Raw genomic sequence first — 25,612 nt, forward strand, 5'->3', positions numbered from 1 at the left:
TTGCAGGGAATCCCACGGCAAAAGCTGAACGGTTACGCTCTTCAGAAATCATATAGCTGATGGTCTACAGGCTCTATGAAATTCCAGGACAGTTCAAAGCTAAACACGGTTACCTTGACAGAGATCTTCAGCGTGGTCTTTCCGCTTCATTCTGCCTTGGGCCAGTCTTATGGCACACTTTCCACTCGAAGGGGGGTCTAGCCTGTGCCCTGGGGGCTGATTCTTCACCTTTATTCTCCATTTTGCGCCTTCATCTCCTGGGTCTTCATTTTCAGTTTCCATTTCTTAGGGATTTCATCTCAATTAGGCGAGGTGATGATGTTGCACAACTCAGAAAGTTGTGGGCAATTCTCCTCCCCCCCCCCCCCTTGGCGCGCTAGGCTAAAGCTACTTCTTCGGCCTCACACTCTCACGCTTCGTTAAAAGCCAGGCTGTCCTGCAACATTTCTCTAATTAACAGCCTCAGATCTTGTTCTTTTTTTTCTCTCAGCTCGGCCTTGAGCTTTTTGCTGTTTCCTCTCTCTATTCTGAATCCTTTTAAAAAAAATCTTTTTCCTTTTTTTTTTTAACATACATCTCAAGGGGGTGCAAATCTTGCTTCCCCCACCTCCCATAGCCTCCCACTTAAGATGAAGACGGACACAAAGAGGGAAGGGGATTGGTCAGCGAGTAAGGGGTCTCACTGACCGGCACAAGAGGAATTTCACACCACGCACTTTGCTACTGGCCTGGGCACCCGGACGGTCAACGGTATGCAACAGAAACCGCAGTAGCCACTCACACAATCATCAATCTCTCCACTGCATCCATATGTCCCTGCCACCCACTTTTCCACTAGAGCGAAGCAGTTTCCTCAGCGCCTTGCTGAGTATTAGTGCCTGCTCGGGGGAGTGATCAAGTCCCCCCTCCACTCCCAATCGGGTGGGTCACCTTTTGTATACGTATACTAACACTGGCCTTCTTCATAAGGCGGGGCCCTCTTTTTTTCTGCCCAGTGGCCTTTCTCCTAAAGCCGGGGCCCTCTTTTCATTCCATATACTTGCCTTTCTCCTGAAGGCTTCCAATGTGGGTTTCAACTCAATTGCAGCTGCGATACAGGCAGGGCTCAAGTTCCTTCCTCCGCTTCCCAAGGTTCTCTTGCTGCTCGCTGCCGTTTGGGCAGGCTCAGCGCAGGCTTTCTCTCGTTCACCCGACAAAAAGGTCGGTGGCGCCAAGAAAGGGAGGCGTGTGCCGAGCCCTCCCTCCCGGTGCGGCAATTAAGAGCAGGCAACTGCCAACTCTCTGTCTCAGAGCCTGCCACATCCGAGTCACGGCACCATTTATGTTGCAGAACTCAGAGTCAGAGAGACCACGGAGTGAAGGAAAAAGAGTTCTTCATTTAATGCACTGGCTTTATGGCTGGAATCACTTCCAAAGAGCCAAAAGCCCCGATTTACATCAGCACATTGTTTTTATAGATATTGTGACACATAGGAAATGGCTCCTCCTCCTCCTCCCGCGTGGGGTTGCAGTCCTCAACATTTCCTCTCCTAGCACCATTGTTTATAATACAAGAAATGGGTTATAGGGTAGCCATGATAAGCAGAGAACAGCAGAGAACAAGATATACATATCACTGTGACCTTAGCCTTTGTTGACAAGATAAGAAATTCCTGTGTCTCGTCAGCTTACAAACATATATTTCAGAGAGCAAGAGCTCAGCAAGAACATGAAGCATGAGACTGCATGAGGCTACTTAGTCTGACCCCCGATATGGCTGCTACAAACTGAATGATAATATATGGCCAATGGAAATGGAGTGTTTGTTCCCATTCCTTTGCTATAAGACTGAGGTTGTGATACTGAAAGTTAAGGCTCACCGTTTATAGTGCAGCGGATTGAAGATTTAATAATACTTGCAATGTTTGGAAGAATGCTGTATAGGTATAATCTGCAATTGGATTTATATTTGGATATTTGGTTTGTTCTTATTGAAGTTTAATATAATCCTTTTTTTGTTTGTTTTTTTCTTCAGAATCCTGTATTGTTGGCAACTGAAGATTCTGATTATGTTGTTGGTAGTGTTTATTTCATTTATAAAAATAAAATAAACATAGATTTAAAAAAAGAAGTACAAAAAACTATATATTTAGAAAAATGGTGTGTGTGTGTGTGTGTGTGAGAGAGAGAGAGAGAGAGAAGGAATCCCCCCAAGTGTTCCAATGAGCACTGAGTGTGCTCAGTGGCTACAGAATGTTTGGTGTAGGAGGGGAAGAGGGAATGGAGTATTGGGGAGGAGGGCACCACTGGATGGTTGGCTGGAACACTCCGTGCTGCAACACTTCTGTTGCACCTCCCAGCTGTATTCTATAAATGGAAGTAGGATGGGCACCCTGGCAATTCCTCTGGAGACTGTTTATATATAATCTAAATCTATATTGACATATATGCAGACACACACCTTTTATCTTTTAGATTTTAAGCCACACCACTAACTTAAAAAAACAAACACTAACAATGAATAAACGAGAAGCTAAAGACAAATCACTCAAACCACAGTTAAATGACAAAGCGCAAATCACCACTCACGGTGGGCTTACTTTGCAGTGGTGGCAACAGGGAGGCACTTTCATTTCCCACCATGCCCTAGGGCAATGATGGGAAATGGCACCTTGCGAGCATCATGGATAATTAAAAATGCTTCCTTCTCCAGCTAGGTAGGCATGGCAGCTGCGCATCAGCCCAACATATAATAAGGTTTTCCACCACCTTTTCAACCTTCCCCCCCAAAAAGTCAAATGGTTTTATCACAACCACTCTGTTCTTAATAAAAAGGACAGTCCATTTACAGATCATCTTTATATAGGCCATATTTTCCTGTGCCAGTCATCTACGGCTAGATCTTTTAAAACCAACTTTCACATTTATTATTATCAGTAGTAGTAGTAGTATTTCTATACCGCCCCACAGCCGAAGGTCTCTGGGCGGGTTGCAAAAGCTGAAACGTTAAAATACAATATGCAAAGTTTAAAGACCATTTACACAAAACGTACGGACAAACAACATATACCTAAAAGCAACTTTGGACCAAAAGCGATTTGTTCAGAACATCCAACGATAAAACACAGCTCAAAACGACACTGCTTAAAACAGCATACAAGAGTCAGCAAGAGGACCGCGAGTTCTAACAAGGGAAGGCCTGCCGCAATAACAGCGTCTTTAATGCCCGCTCAAAGTCCTTCAAGGAGGTCGGCAGGCACATCTCCACCGGCAGGTCATTCCACAACTGAGGGGCGGCAGAGGAAGAGGTCCTCTGGCGTGTGGCTGCCAGTCTCACATTAGGCGGCCGCGGTAGAGAGCCCTCAGAGGACCTTAGGTGGCGGGCTGGGACGTAGGGGAGAAGGCGCTCCCTAAGGTACCTGGGACCCAGACCATGCAAGGCCTTAAAGGTAAGAACCAGCACTTTATATTTTGCCCGGAAACAAATTGGCAGCCAGTGTAAGGATTTCAAAACCAGTGTAATACGGTCTCCTCGGGGGGTCCCAGAGACCAACCTGGTGGCAAACTTTTGTGCCAGTTGAAGTTTCCGAAATAAACATACAGGCAGCCCCAAGTACAGCGCGTTGCAGAAATCAAGCCTAGAGGTGACCAGCGCGTGCACCACCGTTACCAGGTCCGCATGTTCCAGGAACGGGCGTAGCAGGCGAATCAGCCGAAGCTGGTAACAGGCACTTCTCAGCATGGCCTCCACCTGGGGTGCCAGGAGCAGGGTTGGGGCAAGAAGCACCCCAAGCTACCAACTTGCTCCTTCAGGGGGAGCGCAGCCCCACCCAGAACTGGTTGACAGACCACAATACCCGAATTAGGGCCCTTCACGGTGAGCACCTCGGTCTTGCCTGGATTCAGCTTGTTCTCCCTCATCCAGCCATTACTGACTTCGGGCAGTCCTTCAGAGGAGTCCTGCCTTCCTTGGATAACGATGTTAAGGAGAAATAGATGTGGGTGTCATCAGCATACTGATAACACCCAGCCCCAAACTCCCGATGATCTCTCCCAGCGGTTTCACGTAGGTATTGAACAGCATCGGGGATAGAATGGAGCCCTGAGGGACTCCACATAATAGTTCCTTTTTGGAGGAACAACTATCCCCGAGTGACACCATCTGGAACCGTCCTGAGAGAAAGGAGCGGAACCACTGCAGAGCAGTGCCCCCAACTCCCTCAGGCAATCCAGAAGGATACCATGGTCAATGGTATCGGATGCCACTGAGACAGCCAAAAGAACCAACAGGGATGCACTCCCCCCATCGATTCCCAGGCCAACATCATCCACCAAGGCGACCATGGCAGTCTCAACTCCATATCCTGCTCTGAAGCCGGTTTGAAATGGGTCCAGGTAATCAGTTTCATCCAAGACTGCTTGGAGTTGAATGGACACCTCCTCGGTTACCTTGCCCCCAAATGGTAGATTACTTACTGGCCTATAATTATTGAAGTCCAGGGGGTCCAGGGAAGGCTTCTTCAGAAGCAGTCTAGCAATTGCTTCTTTTGGACATGATGGGAAACTGCCTTCCCTTAGGGAGGCATTAATATTAGTCAGCAAGAATTGCTTTACCATCTCCCCTCCCTGGACTACAAGCCAGGATGGGCAGGGATCGAGAGGGCAAGTTGTCTTTTTGACCAAGCCAAGCAGCTTGTCCACATCATCAGGAGCCACAAGCTGAAAATGATCCAGTTTAATCGTGCAAGCAGAGTTGCTGGACACCCCACTTTTGATTTCTGTCCCCACGGCAGCGTCCAAGTTGGCTTGTGTCCAAGAGATTTTATCTGCGAAAAACTCATTAAAGGCACCACAGCGAGCTACCAAAGGCCCTAAGATCGGAGGGGGGGGGGGGGAGGCTGACTCAGCTCCCTAACCACCCTGAACAGCTCAGGTGGGTGCGAGTTTGCAGACGCGATACGTGCAGAGTAGAAAGCTCCCTTCACTTCGTTTTTATGGTCACTTGCCCCAAGAGCTTTAGCTATAGGGCGACACATAAATGGAATAAATAATAATTAATAGTGTTTTTTAATATGAAGTGGTATATAAATATTAATAAATAAAATAAACAATGTTTTTTGCCACAATACATTTGTTAATCTCAAAGTTACCACAAGACAACTCTGCTTTGGCTGCAACTGATGTAACGTAGCTACACCCAAAAGAAATAAAACTAATTAGTAACAATATCAACGAGTTAACAAATTGTGAGTAGAATCCAACATAAGCCCTACTTAGAGTAGATCCATTGAAATGAACGGGATTTACGTTAGTCACAATTAACTTAAGTTCCATTCATTTCAATGGATCTACTCTAAGTAGGGCTTATGTTGGATTCTACCCTATTAGGGTGCAACCCTATGGCTGCTAGTCATAGGATACGTTGGTTCCCTGAGAACTGACCTTCCCCTCCTCCCATGCTACCTCGCAAGCACCTCAGAACAGCCCTGCGCTCCGTGCTCAAAAGAGGAACATGGAGCAGTGACAATGGGGCGTTCCTGGGGGTGTTCCAGGGCAGGGAAGGCATAAATGCCGGTACGACACATCCAACGTATCATCCGGCAGCTGCTTCTCCCACTCTGCCTTCCCGCAGCTAGACAGCCGAAATCAGGTGTCTAGCTGCAAATGCAGGGTGGCTGAAGCATGGAGGGAGCAATCCCCTCCATGCTTCTCCTGCCCTGCATTGGATAGGCAGTCGCCTCTGAGTTTGGAGGTGGCCACCTGTCTCGGTAGGATTGCTCCCTCCATAACATTATGAACTGATAAATGGGTAATTGATAAATTAATTATTGATTGTTAATAGATAAATCAACGATCAATTAATAATTGACAAATTAATGGTGGATTGACAAATTAATGGTGGGTTAATAATAATTGATAAATTGATGGGTTAATAACTGACAAATTGATGAATTAATATTTGACAAATTAATAATGGGTAAATAAATTTACTTATTAAATTTATAATCAGTATTTCCACTGTCTCACGCTAGCCCAAGGCGCTGATCTGACAATGGAAGCAGATTCTGGTTGCACACTGATGGACCTTGTGATAGCTTTGGGTTATAAGAAAGACAAGTTTTGGAACACAGGTTCTGTAGCTAGCTAGGAGGTCACATGCCAAGATTCTTTGGCATGATTGAGAAGAGCCATGGCACTCGGAACATCGTCAGAGCCACCCTGCTGGATTAGACTAAAGGACTACCTAGTCTAGCATTGTGCCCCTCACAGGGGCCAGCCAGGTGCTTCCAGGGGAGCCTCCCACCAACCTGGCACCCTGCAGATGTGTCCAACACATCCCTTAATGTTGTTTGGAAGATCTGCTACCCAGCAGGGCAGCCAGGACCTAGCTTTGCTGTGTGCAGGCTTTCCCCATTGGACGGTGTATTGGCCCCGGGAGCGTAGCCAAGCCATTTGTGGTGTTAGAGGGGCCTAGAGATCCATAATGCTTGCTTAAGGTCATTATTGGTGCAATTCCCATGCTAGTAAGCCTCTGAGCATGTGCGGATGAGTCAAAGGGCTGATAGCACAGCCTAGCACATTCCATACTAATGAGTGAGAGTGTTATCAAGATGTGCCTGGGAAGCAAAGTTTGTTTCTCTTAGGTAGTTCTGCTTGAGAACCAAACACTTCTAGTCTACGCTGAGAATGAGCGCTAGGGGCGCTTGCTGCTGTTATGCTGCCTCATTGCTAACATGTATTGTATAAAACCCATTTGACCCAGTGGCTCTGGGTTCAGAGGAGCTGTCTGATCCAACCATTGGGTACGCCTGTGTGCTGTAAGTTACCCAATAAAGTCTCCTTGTAAGTAAACCTTTGAATCTGATTTATCACTATCTTGGCACCTCTAACTTAAGAGTTGAACACCCATGGCCAGGGCAATACTGATGGGGATTGGGGACGGGCCTACAGAGAGAACCCAAGTCTGCGGGCCGGATTAGGCTCATGAGCTGGGGGTTCCGCACCCCTGGTATAAGCTTTATGTAATTATTATTATTTTAAAAATCAATACGCTTCTTTGTTCTCTTGGTTTCTAGTCCAACAAGTGATCAAAAAGCATATTCTCAAGTTATTTTGGAACAAATAAACAGAATTAAAAGATTATCCAGTGAGGCAGAGGACAATCCCCCACCTTCCCCTGTTTTGTCTTCTATGAAGATTAGATCGGGGAAGTGGGAGAGTCTGCTTTTTGGACTGACTGGCTATAAAAGGTCAAGGCGGGGCGGTAGTGGTGTTTGGACATTTGGGAGAACGAGATGTGCAGTGAAGCAATGGGGACTTTTAAAGTTAGCTCCAGCCATATTGAAAAGGGGGAAAGGCAGAACTCCAAAACATCTGGGACAACCTTGTTCTCACTGTTGAGGCCATCTCCAACCAACCCCCCAAGAAATCCAGAATATGTTCCACAAACAGAGGAGGCACTTACGGAGGCAAAGAATTCCAGGTGGTTCAAGCGAGCGAGCCAAGCTGCAAACGGAAGAAGAAAGCAAACAACTTCCAACCTACCCCTCCCCAGCTATCTAACCTGGGATGTGTGTTTTGTGTGCGAAATATTATTTTTGTTTGTTTTTGCTTCCCTTTGAGCAGCAACTTCACACGGACAGGACTTTTTAGAAAAAACACTCTTCCCAATATCGGAAGAAACTGCTGCATTTCCAGATGAGGGGTGAGCAAGTGACTCCGGCATGACACGCCTTGAACTTTGGCTTGTTAAGGCTTGCTTGCTTGATTGCCTGGGGCAAATCAGGGTTGCCTCCAAGCAAGCAGGCACAAACGCTTTTATGAAATTATATGATTTCTTTCAATTGAAAAAACAACCAGGCTTGTGCTGTGGCATTTGTTTTCAAGATAGTTTGGAAGGAACGCATGTCCCAAGTCTGTTTTCTGATCATCATCTTACAGGCCAGGTTATATCCTTTGCTTCCTCAACCCCACTCACACACCTGGATTTGTGCTTGTGTACACAAATGGCACCGTGTTTCCAATCAACTAAGGCTCCAACCTTCGGGGACAGGTTAAAATCTGTTCCACAGTTTTTATTTAATTTATTTACCATATTTATGAATCGCTTACATTAAAATAAATTTCTAAGTGATGTACAAAAATACAGTATAACATCATAATTAAATACTGTATACAGAAGACAGGATTACTGGGAACACTTGTTGGAAAAACTCTGCAGTAGGCACTGAAAACCCAGAAGTGTTGGCATCTGCCTCACTTGCAGTGGTGGGCAGTTCCAGAGAGTGGGTGCTACCATACTAAAGGTCCTATTCCAAGTCATCCTGGAATGGACCTCTGAAATCTTTGGTACCACCAGGAGGCTATTTCCTGATGAGTGCAGCAACTGAGCAGGCTGGTAGGGGATCAGGCGATCTCTTAAGTATCCTGGTCCCAAGTTGTTTAGAACTAGGGATGTCAGGGAAATCTGCAACAGAATCAAATCAGTTTGGATTTCTATGACTCCAGCCCATGGATTCTGCAGCGGACTGGCTCGTCCCAAGCTCTAAGGATTCCGCAGACTTGTGGACCTTTTTTTTTTTTTTAACCTTTCCGGAATTCTTTGCAAATTTAGTCATAGAAAAATAGGTGAAATAAAAAAAGCACTGGCCAAAAATGCGCATTTCCCCCATAGGCTAAAGCATGAAAAATATGCATTGGGGGGAATTTGTGCATTTGCGCAAGTGTGAATTTGCACAAATTTGGGAAAAATCTGATTCCATCAGAACGACTGAACAAAAGGCACCTAACAATCTGCAAAATGCAGGCAGAACAGATTTTATGAATTCCATACATCCCTATTTAGGGCTTTGTGAAGAAGTACCCTTAATCCTCACCCAGGTAGCATACAGACAGCCAGTGCAGTTCTCCCAGCATAGATGTAATATGCTGGTGATCATCTTCTCCCGTTGCCAACCTGCTTTTGACATTCTGCACTGTGCATACTTACCTAGGAGTAAGCCCCACTGCCAATATTGCAGGAGTGTTGATCTTTCAGCCCAAGGGCTGGATTCCATTTTGGAGAAGCTTTTGGGGGGCACATTCCAGCAATGGGTGGGGCCAAAAGCAAAAGGGGTGAGGCCAAAATCCCACCCTATTTTAGCTTAAAGCTTTGACTGCCAGCTACACAAAAGTTGGGAAACCATCAAACTATCAGTGGTTGGGAGAAAGAGGGTGGGGCCAGGGGAAAGGAGTGTGGCCATCTAGGGAACCCTGGGGGGCAGATTGGGACCCCAGCATGGACAGGCGTGGCCCCCAGGCCTGAGGTTCTGCAGCCTCTGCTATAGTGGAATTACATCCAAGTAAATATGCATCGGATTCCACTGCTAACAACGTTTCGCCCTTCACTTTATTGCCAAAGCTATTTGTACTACTAGTAGTATTTTTTGCATAGTGCACCATTAGCGTATATGGTGCACTATGTGTTCAGAGGCAACACAGGTGGGTCCCTGCCTTCAAGGATCTTACCATGTAAGATCGACAACAAAGTGAGGCAGAGACTTGAAAGCTTGGTTACAGCTGGGGTGAGGGGTGAGAGGGTGAGCCAAAGGCTGTGCAAAAAAAAGTGAGTTTTGAGGAGGGAGAGAGGTGCCTGTGCTCAGTGGTGGGACTTCTAGGCATAAGGGCAGAAAGGGAGAGCAAGGAGTCACTTAAGGGAGCTGTTGATCAGGGACCTTTGCTCCAGGCATAAGGGGGAGCAAGGGGGAAAGGAATCATGACGGACAACAAATGAACTTGAGTTCGCTGGGTGGGGTAGAGTTAGAGCCACAAAATAGTTTGCCTTTTCCAGCAAGTCACATCCCCAGTTTTCTTGCTGTCAGAAAACTACAGGTAAGCAAATCAAATTCTGCTCCAGATCAACAGGCCTTCCTTCAAAGCTGGATCTCCCAAAATACCAGTGGATCTTGAACTTGTTTATTTAATTGAAGCCATTTGGATACCTATATAACTGTAAGAAGTAAAAACCCATATCCCCAAACTTGACTCAGCAGAGATAGGACCTTTTCAACCCTGCATGGGAGTGGTACTTTTTTGTTTTGTTTTTTAAAATATCTTATTAAATTGTTATTTTGGATGCCAAAGAGAGAAATTGTCCACTTTCTTTCAATATTCTCCAAAGAGGACCTGAGGGAGAAAACGAGTCGGGGGAAACCAGAAAGTCCAACAAGAGTGCGACCGTCCTTGAGTTCACCTGTGCAGGAACGGAGGAGGGGCTCCCCAAATGATACCCAACGTGGCTCTCAGATCTAATCGGCCGCCATTCAGAACAAAATGACATCTTGGATGTCATAGATGTTATGCGACTCATTGTCAAGGCTGAGTGGAGAGATGCTGAGACAACTAGCATTCTCAGTGTCTGGATCTCATGTTCTCCTGCATTAAAACTTCTCCCCCCAAATATCAAGCTGGTAGGCAATGAAGCATCCAAAGAATTCTGTGCTGTTTTCAAACTTTATCCAATAATGGCACTTCTTTGAGGGGGAACAGGGAAGCTGTAGAAGAAGCAGTTAAGGAAAGGGGCAGCAGTGAGAACCACAACCCAACATTTGCCATTTCGATGCCCATTCTCCCAGTTTAGAGATATCCTTTTGGAGCTCTTCACAATCCCTTTTTGTTTTAACCACCTTAAATAATTTGGTGTCATCTGCAACTTGGCCACTTCACTGCTCACTCCTAAGTCCTGATAATTTATGAAAAGGTTGAAAAGCATTGGCCCTAATACAGAGCCCTGTGGGACCCCACTAGTTACTTCCCTCCATTCGGAGAATTTACCATTTATTCCTACTCTCTGCTTTTTGTTCTTTAACCAGTTACTGATTTATAGGAGGACCTGTCCTCTTATTCATAGTAAAAGACAGAGGAAAGAAATGGTGGTTCAACTGCTAAATAAGGATGGCAAAATGATAACAGAGGACAAAGAAAAGGCAGAGGTGCTCAATTCCTACTTTGGCTCAGTCTTCTCCCAAAAGAGGGTGTATGGCCCCCCTGGCAAAGGCGAAGCACAGGCTGGAGGGGCAGGATTGCAGCTTGAGATCGATAGGCATGTGGTCAAGGAACACCTAACTACTTTGAATGAGCTCAAATCTCCAGGGCCAGATGAACTGCACCCTAGAGTAATAAAGGAACTGGCGGAAGAGCTCTCAGAACCGCTGTCTATTCTCTTTGAGAAATCAAAGCAATCCCATGCATTATGAGGCATCTTCGGGGTGTTGGCAGGGGCAGAGGTGGGCAAGGTGCTGCTTCACTAGCAGCACTGTTAGCCAAGTTGTCTGTCCTCCAGTCCAGATAGCGCATCCCGGTGCAGTAGGGCAGCAGTGCTCGGTGGCCACTGTTTGTCAGGGGTGTTTCTGAGCTCAGGGAGTGGGATAGCAGTTCAGATTCTGGGGATGTGTTTTCCCAGGCTAGTCCAGACATGACTGGGCCGGCCTCTCAGGTTACAAACGTCCAGCTGGCTGAGGATGAGGGTCCCTCTTCACCCCCCCCCCCCCCCGAGAAGCAGCAAACAGGAGATTGACCTAATAGACGCCAGGCGCAGGCGCAGAGCAAAGAGAGAGAAGGCAGGGGCGGAACTTAGATGGTCTACCCAATTGGCCTTGCGTGAGAAGCTGCGCTCAGAAGCCTCACGAGAGAGAGGGACCTCCCCCCCTTAAGTTAGGCTAGCGAGACCGCCTTCCTCTTCAAATGGCGGGCAACTCTCGTAACTTCCTTTTGAATCCCCTGAAGGCATTCCTTTGTAGACTGAGAGTCACTGAGAATTTGCATCTGTATGAGCCTGTGAAGTAATGGATTAAAAGCTGCAGACTGAAGCCTCTCGTCTGTGTTTGGTTTCGGCATTGAAATAAAGTGGGGGCTAGGTGTGGGCAGGTGCAGCAGTCGCACTCTTGCCCAAGGCGGAGCAGCATCTCTTTCTGTGGTGGAAGAGGGGAGCCCGCTGATGGACGTTCGGTCAGAGGTGTCCGGTGTCCTCAGCGTGGTGGAGGGCGAGGAGGAGACCCTCCAGGGTGTGTGGGAGGAGGAGCAGCAGGCAGAGGCTCCAGCACCCCACTCCTCTTCCACTCGTGTGGTGCCCCCCCAGACTCAAGGCAGGCAGTCTGCCTCTCCTCCTCCCCCGAAACGTCAGGGCAGCATCGCGCGGGGCCACTTTGGGTTGGCAGCCACTCCCAGCACTGCCGCCTGCCGCCTGCCGCCACTGCAAGGCGTCTCTGAGCAGGGGAAACAGCCGGGGCACTTCAGCACCAGCAGCCTGCTCCTGCACTCGAGGAGGAGCACCGATCGGTCTTGCTCGGGGGAGAGGCCCCACGTCCCCGCAGGCAGGCCGGCAGCAGGGGCAAGCGGAAGGCTGGTAGTGCCGCTGGAACTCCTGCAAGCTCTCCATCTCTGTATCCCCCAACAGGCTTCCAAGATTTAGGGGTGCCAAAGTGATAAGCCAGATCCAGGTTTGCTTACAAGGAGACATTTATTGAGTATTTACAGCGCACAGGTGTACCCAATCATCGGATCAGACAGAAGCTCTGAACCAAGTGCTGTGATGCATGATGACTTTTATAGCATACATATTGTTCAGGCAGAGCAGTGAGATAGTATGACAGGTACAAACATTAATCATTTGTGTTCAAGTTTATCTACAACTTTCCCAGCATAGCCTAGGAGTGCTTGGTAACATATTTGGCAGAAGCAAGGCTATCACAATTTTCTCATCATGGACACCTGTGGCTTAAGATAAACATAGTTTTACTCTCTGGTGCATCCTAGGCTCTTATAAGATAAATGGTACCAGAGCTCGTTAGCTCTGGAATGTGCTGAGGGGGCACTACACCGGCCTTTGACTCATCTTATGAGCTGAGAGGCTCAACTGCAAGGGATTGCAGCTAATAATGAACCAAAGCAGAGAGCATTATGGCTCTCTAAGCATCTCCAGAACTACTGTTAGCTTGCTTACAGGCCTGGGGGCCTACAGTCTCTCACCCCCAAGAGGCTTAGGCAGGCCACCATGGAGGAGATGGGGTGGGGAAGTATAGGTCCACCAGGTGGAGGTCTCCAGCATTCAAAAATAAGTGGCCCTTCTGGGCTAAGCACTGACCATGTTCATTCAAAATACTCATTTAGTGTGTGCTAGAAATAAACAAAAGGAGATAAAAAAAAAACACCTCTTCCAGCCTGCCTGCCAGGTAATGTGTGTATTCAGCCATAGAGAGGCTGAAAGTGTGATTCTTCTGAATAAGGGTTGCTTTGCACTTCAAAGAAACCTGCAGCAGAGATTAGGGATCGTGACCTCTGCTTCAACACACTTTCCCCTTGGAGTTTGGTCTGAGTTTCTGGGAATATCAAATTCAACCTGCACCTAGCACATAAGCTGGTGGGCCAAAGTGCCTGGGCTTTGGGGGGTGCAATGTCCTCAAGGGGGGCTGGGAGAGGCCCAGGTGTCACATGCGTGTGTGGAAACAGGGAGAAGTTACAGCTCTTTGCTTTGAGAGTTTCTGTGGAAAACATCAGATTTTAACTCCACCTAGCACAAAAACCCCTGGGCCAAACTGTCTGAAATTTTGCAGGTGACCTCCTCTCCAGGGGGGTGGAGAGGTCACTAAATTCCATGTATGTATCATAAAAACTGAAAAAGTTATAACCATTTGTGTTTTCCCATGCAAGTCAATGGGAAAACGCCAAAAACGGGCGATCCAGATATCCGAATCTCACTTCGGATTCGGATCCGAGTCTGAGCAGAGGGGGTCCGAATTGATCCAAGGGGTCACTTCAGAGTATCTGAAACGGATTGGGGGGTCCATGTACAGCCCTAGTTTCCAGATCCCTCTCCATTCTGGTCGCTCCTCTGTAGACTAGGGAGGTGCGAATAAGCAAAACCTGAGCATGCCGAAGTTCTCCGAATTCCATCTCAAAGCTCGTTCCGACTTGAGTTCGTATCAGATGGAGAGTTTTGTTTTTTTCCTTTTCACATGAAAACCTGTGCATATTTTTGCACGTATTTTTCCAAAAGTATGCATCAATTGTGTGCATTTTTGGAATGCACACATTCTTTCCCCTAAGTAAAGTGTATTTGTGCACAGTTTTCAAAAGGACACATTTTTTAATGTGCATGTTTCAAATGTACACATGTTGTCCAATGAGGTTTTTTTGGTCTACGCTGCAGGCTCAGAAATGTACAGACTTCAAACACAGATTACGTCTGAGTCTGTGTTCAGTCCAGAAGGTGCAAACTCAGTAACTCCTGATCAAAAATGAACTGAAACAAATTTCTCATACATCTCTACTGTAGACACACTCCAGTTTGTCAGTGATCTTCTTTCACAGAGGATAAGGCTATCAATGGCTATTAGTCCCCAGTTGCTGGGGCACATGGGCAGGAGGATGCTGTTGAGCTCACGTCCCATTTGAGGACTTCCTACAAGCAGCTGGTTGGCCACTGTATGAACAGACTGCTGGACTATATGGACCGTTGGTCTACTCCAGCATGGCTCTGCTTATAATCTTAAAAACATGGTGCCCAGGACTGGACACAATACTGAAGAAGAGTTGATTGGAACATTGGTCCATGTGGTCATTCCAAGTCAAAAGAATACAACAGAAAGGAGGGACGCTTAAGTGAATTGGACTTGATTGCATGAGTTCCCAGATGTGGCGCTTGTTGCATCAGTCAGAAATGTAAGCAACAGGTCTTGGGCCTGAAAGGGCGAGCGACTCCAGATCAAAGATGTGCCCCATTAGCCAGTTCTTTCTGCCCAAGGGCTGAATTCCATTTTGGAGAAGCTCTCGAGGGCCACATCCCAGGGGTGGGCGGGGGCAAAGGCAAAAGGGGCAGGGCCCAAAATACCAGTGTGTTTTAGCTTAAAGCTCTTACCCCCCGGTAACTAGACCTTAGGGGAGGCACTTCAGCAGTTTAGATGAGGGGAAGTGTGGAAAAGCAGGGAAACCATCAAACAGTTGGCAGTTGGGGGAAGGGGGTGTGGCCTTCTGGGGAACCCTGGAGGGCCGGACTGGAATGCCAGGTGGGCTGGATTTGCCCTCTGAGCCTGAGGTTTGCACCCCGGACATTATACAACCCACAGCCAGGTTCCTTACTTTGCACAGTACACTTTTGGCTGGCAAATCCCCCTTGGAACTGAATCCGGATCTGAGATGCTCGGACAGTCTGTGGAAATTCCAACATCAACCACTGGGTGGAGCCTTAACACCAACAAAAACAGGAACAGCAGCAGCACATGAGAGAAATTAAATCTAAATGGAGAGGATTCCCTAGCGGCACAGCACCCTTCAAATACGGGAGACATCCCATAGAAAGAACACTGACAGTCACCCTTTCTTGGGAAACAGGGGACTTCAGCTTGCAAAGAAAGCATCTGCAGCACATATCCTTGGGACAATGGATGTAGCTCAGCACCAAAGCTACCAAGAACAGGGACTTTTCTGTTGTGGCACCCCAGTTCCAGAATGAGCTTCCCAGAGAGGCTTGCATGGCGCCTACATTGTACTCTTTCTGGTGCCAGGTGAAGATTTATTTTCCCAGGCATTTCAGTCTTTCTGTTTCTGTTTTAAATCTGTTACTATGTTTTAAATCAGTGTATTGCTGCTAAGGTTCTATTTTGGCTTTCACTTCCAGTTTATACAGCACTTTGAAACTTTTATAGTGCATCTGATGTTGTATTTGATGGTTTTCATTGTGAAATTGATTTTTGAAATTGACTGTGAAATTGACTGTTGTATTTGATGGTTTTCATTGTGAACTGCCCAGAGAGCTTTGGCGATTGGGCGGTATAGAAATGTAATAAATAAATAAATACATGCATGCATACATACATATATTCTGCATGCAGAAGGATCCCAGGGTCAGTTCCTAGCATCTCCTGGGAAAAGCTCTTGTCTGAAACCTTAGGAATCCACTGACAGTTAGTGTAAGCAGTACAGACCAATGGGTTGATCCTATGACAGTTGTTGTTGTTCAGTCGTGTCCGACTCTTCGTGACCCCATGGACCATAGCACGCCAGGCCTTCCTGTCCTGCGCCCTCTCCCGGAGCGTGCTCAAGTCCATATTCATCGCATCGGTGATGCTATCCAGCCAGCTGATCCTCTGCCGCCCCCTTCTCCTTTTGCCTTCAGTCCTTCCCAGCATCAGGGTCTTTTCCAGAGAGCTTTCTCTTCGCATTAGGTGGCCAAAATGTTTGAGCTTCAGTCTCTGTCCTTCCAATGAGCACTCAGGGTTGATTTCCTTTAGGATTGCCTGATTGGACCTCCTTGCAGTCCAGGGGACTCGTAAGAGTCTTCTCCAGCACCACAGTTCGAAGGCATCGATTCTTCGGCGCTCAACCTTCCTTATGGTCCAGCTCTCACAGCCATACGTTGCTATTGGGAAAACCATAGCTTCGATTATGCGGACCTTTGTCGGCAAGGTGATGTCTCTGCTTCTTACTATGCTGTCTAGGTTTGCCATAGCTTTCCTCCCAAGGAGCGAGCGTCTTTTAATTTCATGGCTCCAGTCACCGTCTGCAGTGATCTTGGAGCCCAAGAAAGTAAAATCTGTCACTGCTTCCATTTCTTCCCCTTCCATATGCCAGGAAGTGATGGGGCCAGATGCCATGATCTTAGCTTTTTTAATGTTGAGCTTCAAACCAGCTTTTGCACTCTCCTCTTTCACCCTCAACAAGAGGCTCTTGAGATCCTCTTCGCTTTCTGCCATTCGGGTGGTATCGTCTGCACATCGGAGGTTGTTGATAATTCTCCCGGCAATCTTAATTCTGACCTGTGATTCATCCAACCTGGCGTTTCTCATGATGTACTCTGCATATAAGTTAAATAAGCAGGGCGACAATATACAGCCTTGTCGTACTCCTTTCCCAATTTGGAACCAATCGGTTGTTCCATGTCCGGTTCTTACTGTTGCTTCTTGACCCTCGTACAGGTTTCTCAGGAGACAGGTAAGGTGGTCTGGTACTCCCATCTCTTTAAGAATTTGCCAGAATTTGTTGTGTTCCACGCAATCAAAGGCTTTAGCGTAGTCAATGAAGCAGAAATAGACATTTTTCTGGAATTCTCTTGCTTTCTCCATGATCCAGCGAATGTTGGCGATTCGATCTCTAGTTCCTCTGCCTCTTCGAACCCCAGCTTGTACTTTCAGTAGTTCTCGGTTCACATACTGCAATCTATGTTAAGATTGCAGTATGTTAAGATTGCAGTATGACAGGTAAGGTGGTCTGGTACTCCCATCACTTTAAGAATTTGCCACAGTTTGTTGTGATCCACACAATCAAAGGTCCCTGCCTTCTTTGTCCTTTATCATGCCCGTCTTTGCACAAAACGTTCCCTTGAGATCTCCGATTTTCTTGAAGAGATCTCTAGTCTTTCCCACTCTGTTGTTTTCCTCGATTTCTTTGCATTGTTCATTTAAGAAGGCCTTCTTGTCTCTCCTTGCTATTCTCTGGAACTCTGCATTCAGTTGGGTATATCTTCCCCTTTCTCCCTTGCTTTTCGCTTCCCTTCTTTCCTCAGCTACTTGTAAAGCCTCATCAGACAGCCACTTGGCTTTATTGCATTTCTTTTTCTTTGGGATGGATTGAGTTGCTGCCTCCTGAACAATGTTACGGACCTCCATCCATAGTTCCTCAGGCACTCTGTCTATCAGGTCTAATCCCTGAAATCTATTCCTCACCTCCACTGTATATTCATAAGGGATATGATTTAGGTCATACCTGAATGGTTTAGTGGTTTTCCCTACGTTCTTCAATTTAAGCTGAAATTTTGCAAGAAGCAGCTCATGATCTGAGCCACAGTCAGCTCCAGGTCTTGTTTTTACTGACTGTATAGAGCTTCTCCATCTTTGACTGCAAAGGACATAATCAATCTGATTTTGATATTGACCATCTGGTGATGTCCATGTGTAGAGTCGCCTCTTGTGCTGTTGGAAAAGAGTGTTTGCTATGATCAGCGTGTTCTCTTGGCAAAACTCTATTAGCCTTTGTCCTGCTTCATTTTGTACACCAAGGCCATGCCTGCCTGTTATCCCGGTGATTTCTTGACTTCCTACTTTAGCATTCCAATCCCCTGTAATGAAGAGGACATCTTTTTTTGTTGTTAGTTCTAGAAGGTGTTGTAGGTCTTCATGGAACCGATCAACCTCAGCTTCTTCGGCATCAGTGGTTGGGGCATAAACTTGAATTACTGTGATGTTGAATGGTTTGCCTTGGATTTGTACTGAGATCATTCTGTCATTTTTGAGATTGTGCCCCAGTACTGCTTTTCCCACCCTTTTGTTGACTATGAGTGCTACTCCATTCCTTCTAAGGGATTCTTGCCCACAGTAGTAGATATGATGGTCACCTGAATTAAATTCGCCCATGCTTGTCCATTTTCGTTCACTGATTCCCAAGATGTCGATGTTCAATCTTGCCATCTCATGCTTGACCACCTCCAGCTTACCTTGATTCATTGACCTTACATTCCAGGTCCCTAAACAATATGGTTCTTTACAGCATCGGACTTTCTTTTCACCACCAGACACATCCACAGCTGAGTGTCCTTTCGGCTTTGGCCCAGCCGCCTCACTCTTTCTGGCGCTACTTGGAAATTCCCTCTGCTCTTCCCCAGGAGTATACTGGACACCTTCCGACCTGAGGGGCTCATCTTCTGGCATCATCTCTTGTAGCCTTGGGATACGTTCCATGGGGTTTTCTTGGCAAGAATCCTGGAGTGGGTTGCCATTTCCTTCTCCGGTGGGCCACATTTTGTCAGAACTCTCTGCCATGACCTGTCCGTCTTGGGTGGCCCTGTACGGCACAGCTTATGGCTTCACTGAGTCACGCAAGCCCCTTCGCCACAACAAGGCAGTGATCCATGAAGGGGTATCAGACAGTACCTTCTGCTAATGAAAGCCCTCTCTAAATATGTGTACAATTGTACACATCTTCTGAAAAAGATGCAGAACCTCCGGCCTGTGGGCCTGATCCAGAGTGCAGAGCCTCCTTTGGCTCCTCCAGGGTGTGGGTGGGGCTTTCCCTCCATGCTCCACCCCCTGTGAGCCTCTTCCCAACTGGTGCACAAAGCCCAGGACTCGGCCAGCATTAGGAGGAGCAGCTCCTCCCTGTGCTAGCAATGTGCCTATGTACACCAGTTGCTGGGGAACATGGGCAGGAGGGTGCTGTTGCACTCATGTCCTGTTTGTGGGTTTTCCATGGGCCAATTTGTGAAGAAAATGCTGGACTGGATGGACCCTTCTTATGTCCTGAATTCTGTTGCACAGGCAGCACTAACCATTTAGGGCTTTAAAGGTTTAAACTTTTAACTTCTAATTTAATGTACCCTGCATTCCAAGATAAAGGTAAAGGTAAAGGCGTCCCCAACCAGTCGTGTCCGACTCTAGGGTGCGGTGCTCATCCCCGTTTCTGAGCCGAAGAGCCAGCGCTGTCCGAAGACGCTTCCGTGGTCATGTGGCCGGCATGACTGAACACCCAGGTGCACGGAACGCTGTTACCTTTCCCACCGAGGTGGTACCTATTTAGCTACGTGCAATTTCTTGCTTTCGAACTGCTAGGTTGGCAGGAGCTGGGACTGAAGACGGGAGCTCACTCCGTCACGCGGCACTCGGGTCTCGAACTGCTGTCCTGCCAACCTTCCAGTCTGCAGTTCAGCGTCTTAACCACTAAGCCACCGCGGCCCAAGATACATGTGTCTAAAGCAGGGGTGGGCAGAAAGTAGATCTCCAGATGTTTTGGATTTCAACTCCCAGCATTCCTGAGCATTGGTCATGCTGGCAGGGAATTCTGGGAACAGAAGTCCAAAACATCTGGGGAGCTATCTTCTGCTCACCCCTGGTCTAAGGGATTTTTGAACATTGGTCACAGCACATCTCAGCTTTGTTGCAATGATGCCCATGGATGCAAGTCCAAAAGGGGGTTATTTTACTGAACTCACACACAGGAATCAAAAATATACACAGTAGTTACTTTGGGAATTAGGTAGTCAGTAAAAAGCATGATCAGAACTCCAGGATTGAATTCATAAGTTCAGAGATAACAAACAATGTGTCAGGAATGCCCTGGCAGCCTCTCTCAGTACACTCCACTAGCCAACTCAAGACACAGACAAGAAGATTCTTTTCAAGGCTTTAATCCTTTTACAACTTAATGTCTCTTTCAGATGCTAAGCACCAGCGACTAAGCAAGGAACAGCAGAGTGGCCTATGCGCTGAGTAGGCAGTTGGTCCCCGTTTGAAGGAGAATCACGGGAAGACCCTGAACTTATGGGCTAGGGAGAGGTCCTCCCTCTTTCCCTTGGGTCCTCAGGACGCGACCATTGCTTGTGCGCCAAACGAGCGCTACGCCTCCTTTCTGCGCCCTCCATCGCTCATCACTCCCTGCTTCAGCGTCGAGCATCCAGCAAGCCCCCCTCCCGCACTCTCTCGCTGCCAGGGTCACTGTCTATCCCAGGAATGCCGGCAGGAGGAATTTCTGCCAGCTGCTGTGCCTGTGAGGGATGAGCTGGCTCCTCTCCCACATATTGCTGATCCTTCTCAGAATCAGAACTGCTCTGGGGCTCTATCGGCTCAGTTTCCACCCTGACACAATGCTAAGCATATAAAACAAAAAGCAAAATGTAGACTTTCATGTACAGGGTTCAAAAGGTGGACAGATCAGCTTAAAGGCCTGCTTGGTGTCTCAACTAAGGGCTGCTGTGCATAAGAAAGCTAGGACAGGAACATGCATGGTAGGTTTGGACCCAGACAGGTCCAAACCCAGATTAGGCAGGTCTGGGTTTGAAGGTTCCCTGGGAGAAGAGGATTAGCAAAACAGGGGAGACTAAGAGAGACTGACTGCGGTCAGTGTTGCAGAAGTCACAGCAGGGGGCAGGCAATGTGGCAGCCTCCAGATTCCTGGGACTACAACCCCCATCAGCCCCAGCCAGTGTGGCCAATGGTTGGGGATTATGGGAGTTGTAGCTTATTGATGTCTGGAGGAAACCTGGTTCCTTACCCCTGAGTTACAATATCAGGCATTGTGTGAGAAAGAAATTCCTTTGCTCCTGTTTTCTCCAGCAACTGCATTCGCCAGCTTTTGAGTGTCGGGCAGAGCTCCTGGGCTTTCGGTGTTTGTGTGGCAAGCAGAAACCCTGCTAGTGACGATCCCCCCCCCCCCCCGATCCAAAGGAGACCAAATAAAAGGTTAATCTGTTGAAATTTGGCTGTTTCCGGTGCAAGCGCCTCCCCCTCCCCAAAAGTTGGCAACTCTAAAACAGTGAAAAAAGAATGCAGGAGAGAGAAATAATTATTTATTTGATTTGTACCCTGCTTTTCTACCAAGAAAAATGGGAGTCACTTGGACATAAGTTTCTTTGCATTATTTCTAGGGCATCCCATGTCCACATCTCACCTGTGCCCATGAACCTGAGTAGGAAAACTCTTTTGTCCCCCACAGTCTGCAAAACGGGATAATGATACTGGCCTCCCTTACAGGGGTGTTGTAAGGAGAACCAAGATAAATGTATGTGAATACACCAGCACATTTTTTATTATTATTATTATTATTATTATTATTATTATTATTATTATTATTATTATTATATGCCCTGGGGGAACTCTTCCACCTCAACTGGTCAGAATTCGAACAGGTCTGCTCATTCCTGTCAAACATATATTTATTCCCAAATTGCTTCACTTCTCGGGTGAGGACAGAACAAATGCACAAAGCAGAACTCAACAGGGGCAATGTGAACAGGTTGTGCTGAAATTATATAATTGAGTTAGAGCCCTGAGAGATGGCCATTTATAGTTTTAGACTGTGGGTTGGAATCAGATTTACATTGGAACAACTACCTGATAGAAGTGGCTTCCCCCATGCCTGCCATCTCACGGTAGCCCCTCCAACTCCCTGAAAATGTGACACAGAGAGTCAGGAGACTCTGCCAGAAGGGGTGACCTGTGATATGTAGGGGGATCCCCCAAAAATGGGCAGAGGAAACTTCTGGAATCCAAACCCCAACATCCCAAGATGGAGATTCCAGAGCAATTCCATACAAATTTACTCAGAAGAAAGTCCCACTGAATTCAATGGGCCTACTCCCAAGTAAGTGGACGCAGGATTGCAGCTGGAATGAATTAGTAATGGCTAGCACAGCAAGTACCAGGTTGCACAATATAATTATTGTTTCATTTAAAGATACACCTTTTTAATTAACAAAGCAATTGCAGTCCATTAAGAAATATACTGTGCAGGCCTAAGTGTGTTCACTCGGAAGTCCAACTTTGTTCAGCAACGCTTTACTCTCACTCCTGGGCAAGTGTTTAGGGTTACAGCTACAAAGACCTACCGCTCCTGTTAAAATTATTCTGGTGCCCTTGAGGAACACCCTTCTGGTAGAGCTTAGAGATGTCAGAGGGTGTCAGGAAGGAAACTGAGCCCATAGAGCCCCAGAGCAGTTCTGATTCTGAGGAGGATCAGCAATCCGTGGGAGAGGAGCCAGCTCATCCCTCACAGGCACAGCAGCTGGCAGAGATTCCTCCTGCCGGCATTCCTGGGATAGATAGTGACCCTGGCAGCGAGAGAGCGCTGGAGGGAGGCTTGCTGGACGCTCGGTGCAGACACAGGGAGCGGCGCCAGATGGAGGGTGCGGAAAGGAGGCACTCTGCTTGTTTGGCGCTAAAACGACGGTCGCGTCCCAAGGACCAAAGGGAAAGAGGGAGGATCTCTCCCTAGCCCATAAGTTCAGGGTCTGCAAGTGACTCTTCTTCAGACGGGGACCAACTGCCTAACCCGGAGCATAGGCTACTCTGCTGTTCCTTGCTTAGTTGCTGGTGCTTAGCATCTGAAAGAGTCATTAAGTTGTAAAAGGATTAAAGCCTTGAAAAGAATCTTCTTGTCTGTGTCTTGAGTTGGCTATTGGAGTCTACTGAAAGAGGCCGCTAGGGCGCTCCTGACAGCTTGATCCCCATTCCTTTTTTTTCTCTCTCTCTCTCTTCTCCTACTGCCAAATGGAGGGTGCCAGGGACCCAGCAGTGCAAGCTCTGGTGCAAGAGAACCAGATTCTCCATGACTGAGTGGCTCAACTGACAACTGCCGTACAGAATCTGCAAGCTGTGGTTCAACCCCCACCACCTCCGATTCCCCCCTGCTGCAAGTGCCCGGTGGCTCTGCCAGAGAGGTTTTCTGGTGAGAAAGGACTTTTTCAGATTTTCCGGGCCCAATCGGAGCTGTACATGCGCCTTCAACCTGAGGATTTCCAGACGGAACAGGTTCGTGTGGGCTTCATCATTAACCTACTTTCAGGCGTGGCCGCTAAATGGGCTTCGGGACTTGCTAATGACCCCGTGCTCGGGGACTATCAAGGTTTCATGACAGCGATGGCCCATTTTTTCGGTGACCCCCTGTGCATGCAGACGGCTTCTCGGGAGATTCGCCGCCTCAGGCAGGGCAAGGACTCAGTTTCCAGCTACGCTACAACCTTTCGCTTGCTGATGCAGGATTTCCAGTGGAATGATGCCGCGCTGGTGGCTCAGTTTTTGGACGGTTTGAATGACAAGATCTTGGACGAGTTGGCACGCATGCCTAGCCCACCTACTTTGGAGGACCTCATCCAGACCTGCTTCCAGATAGATAGTCGGCTGGAGGGGCACCGGCAGACCTGGCGGGGCGCCGGGGGCCGAGATTTCCCTCCTCCCATTCCCCCACGTTTCCTGCCCCATCCCCCCCGTGCCTGCGGTGGGGGCGGAGGAGACCACGATGCAGCTGGGAGCTACCCAAGCCCCGCTGCCGCCGGAGGAACTAGAGCGGTGGTGCGCAGAGCGCCGATGCTTTCGGTGTGGAAAGCTGGGATATTTCACCAAAACCTGCCGCGCCAGACCCGCAGCCCCACTGCCTCCGCCTCCTCTCTTTCCTCCTCCTCCCCAAGCCTGACTAGGCTGCCCCCCAAGCCTGTTGGGGGGTCTCCAGTGTGGGGGTCGGTTCCCCACAAGGTGAGTGCCTTCTGCAACCCCCCTCACCCTCCCATGTGCTATTGCATGTTTACCTCCACTCCTCCCAGTGGTGTGGGGTGAAGGCCCTGGCTTTGGTGGACTCTGGGGCTATGACCAGTTTCGTGGATGAAATGTTCGCACACTTCCACAAGATTCCTACCCTGCCTCTTCCTGCCCCCTTGGCAGTGGAGACCATCGATGGGCATCCTCTTTCGTTGGGCGCGGTAACCCGGATTACAGCTCCGCTCACTCTGCGCGCCCAGTCCCACGTTGAGCAGATTCAGTTTCACTTGGCCAAGGTTCCCCAGTCCCCAGTCGTGCTGGGTGTTTCCTGGCTCTCTAAGCATGATCCTCAGATTTCTTGGGGGCTTCAGCAAGTGGAGTTCTCGTCTCCCTACTGCCGGGAGCATTGTCTCCCGACCGAGGTGCCAGTCCTGGCCCAGGCCTTAACCCTTTCCTCCCCCTCCTCATCTGCTTCTGGCAGTTCTTCAGCTACCGTGATCCTCCCAGAGAAGTATGCGGCTTTTTGGGATGTTTTTGTCAGGGGGCCCTAGCCGGCCTCTTTCAGTCTACTCCAGTAGCCAACTCCAGACACAGACAAAGGATTCTTTTCAAGGCTTTATTCCTTTTACAACTTAATAACTCTATCACCAGTGACTAAGCTATGAACAGCAGCGTAACCTATGCCCCGGGTTGGAAACAGTTGGTCCCCATTTGAAGGAGAATCACTTGCAGACCCTGGACTTATGGGCTAGGGAGAGTCCCTCCCCTTTTCCCTTGGGTACTCTGGACGCGACCGTTGCTCGCCCGCCAAATGGGCGCTACGCCTCCTTTCTGCGTCCTCCATAGCTTGTTGCTCTTTGCATCTGCGTCGAGCATCCACCCAACCCTCCTCCCGCGCTCTTTCACTCCCAGGACTGCTATCTATGTCTGGAATGCTGGCAGGAGGAATCTCTGCCAGCTGCAGGGCCTGGGAGGGATGAGCGCGCTCCTCTCCCACGGATGGCTGTTCCTCCTCAGAATCAGAACTGCTCTGAGGTTCTATGGGCTCAGTGTCCACCCTGACAGTTTTCGACAAGAAGGAGGCTGACCAGCTTCCCCCCCACCGCCCTTTTGACTGTGCCATTAACCTCATTCTGGGGGCGACCATCCCCGCTGGCCAACTGTATTCGGTGTTGGAGCCGGAACTTTGAGCTCTGCGGGAGTTTTGGACACAAACCTCAGACGTGGCTCCTCCCCCGCCTGTGCCCCTACCATCTTTGTGATCAAGAAATCTGGAGAACTCCGCATGACTACAGAGCCCTCAATTCAGTCTCGATCCCTGACAAGTACCCCCTCTCCCTGATCCCTGAGATGTTGGAGCACCTGGGGCGAGCCAAGATTTTTGCCAAGCTGGACCTGCGTGGCGCCTACAATCTGATTCGCATCCGGGAGGGGGATGAATGGAAGACCTGTTTCGGCACCCGGTACGGAGTGTATGAATACCTAGTGATGCCATTTGGGCTCGCCTGCGCCCCCCCTTTTCACGTTTTATGAATGCCATCTTCCGGGACTATTTGGACACTTTCCTCATTGTGTATCTTGATGATTTACTTATATTTTCTGAGGACCCCCACGCCCATCAGCACCATGTCTCCGTCGTCCTC

General features: G+C 48.2%; 1 protein-coding gene across 3 annotated transcripts in view; it reads left to right on the forward strand.

The window, feature by feature from the left end:
* LOC146333957 (mitochondrial coenzyme A transporter SLC25A42-like) overlaps positions 1-25,612 on the forward strand; it is a 133,823-nt gene that overhangs the window by 89,346 nt on the left and 18,865 nt on the right. For 2 of the 3 annotated variants that reach the window (XM_084825004.1, XM_084825007.1), the window contains one exon: positions 2,015-5,240. The exons of the other annotated variant lie outside the window; for it this stretch is intronic. In XM_084825004.1, coding sequence (XP_084681130.1) covers positions 2,015-2,037 — 23 coding nt within the window. In that variant the 3' untranslated portion in view covers positions 2,038-5,240. Of the gene's footprint in view, positions 1-2,014; positions 5,241-25,612 lie in introns of those variants that run through there. 3 annotated transcript variants of the gene reach the window in all.

Source organism: Heloderma suspectum, chromosome W, assembly GCF_057233095.1.
Source record: "Heloderma suspectum isolate Gila_16-S chromosome W, 16-S_ref, whole genome shotgun sequence".
Taxonomy (NCBI): Eukaryota; Metazoa; Chordata; class Lepidosauria; order Squamata; family Helodermatidae; genus Heloderma; species Heloderma suspectum.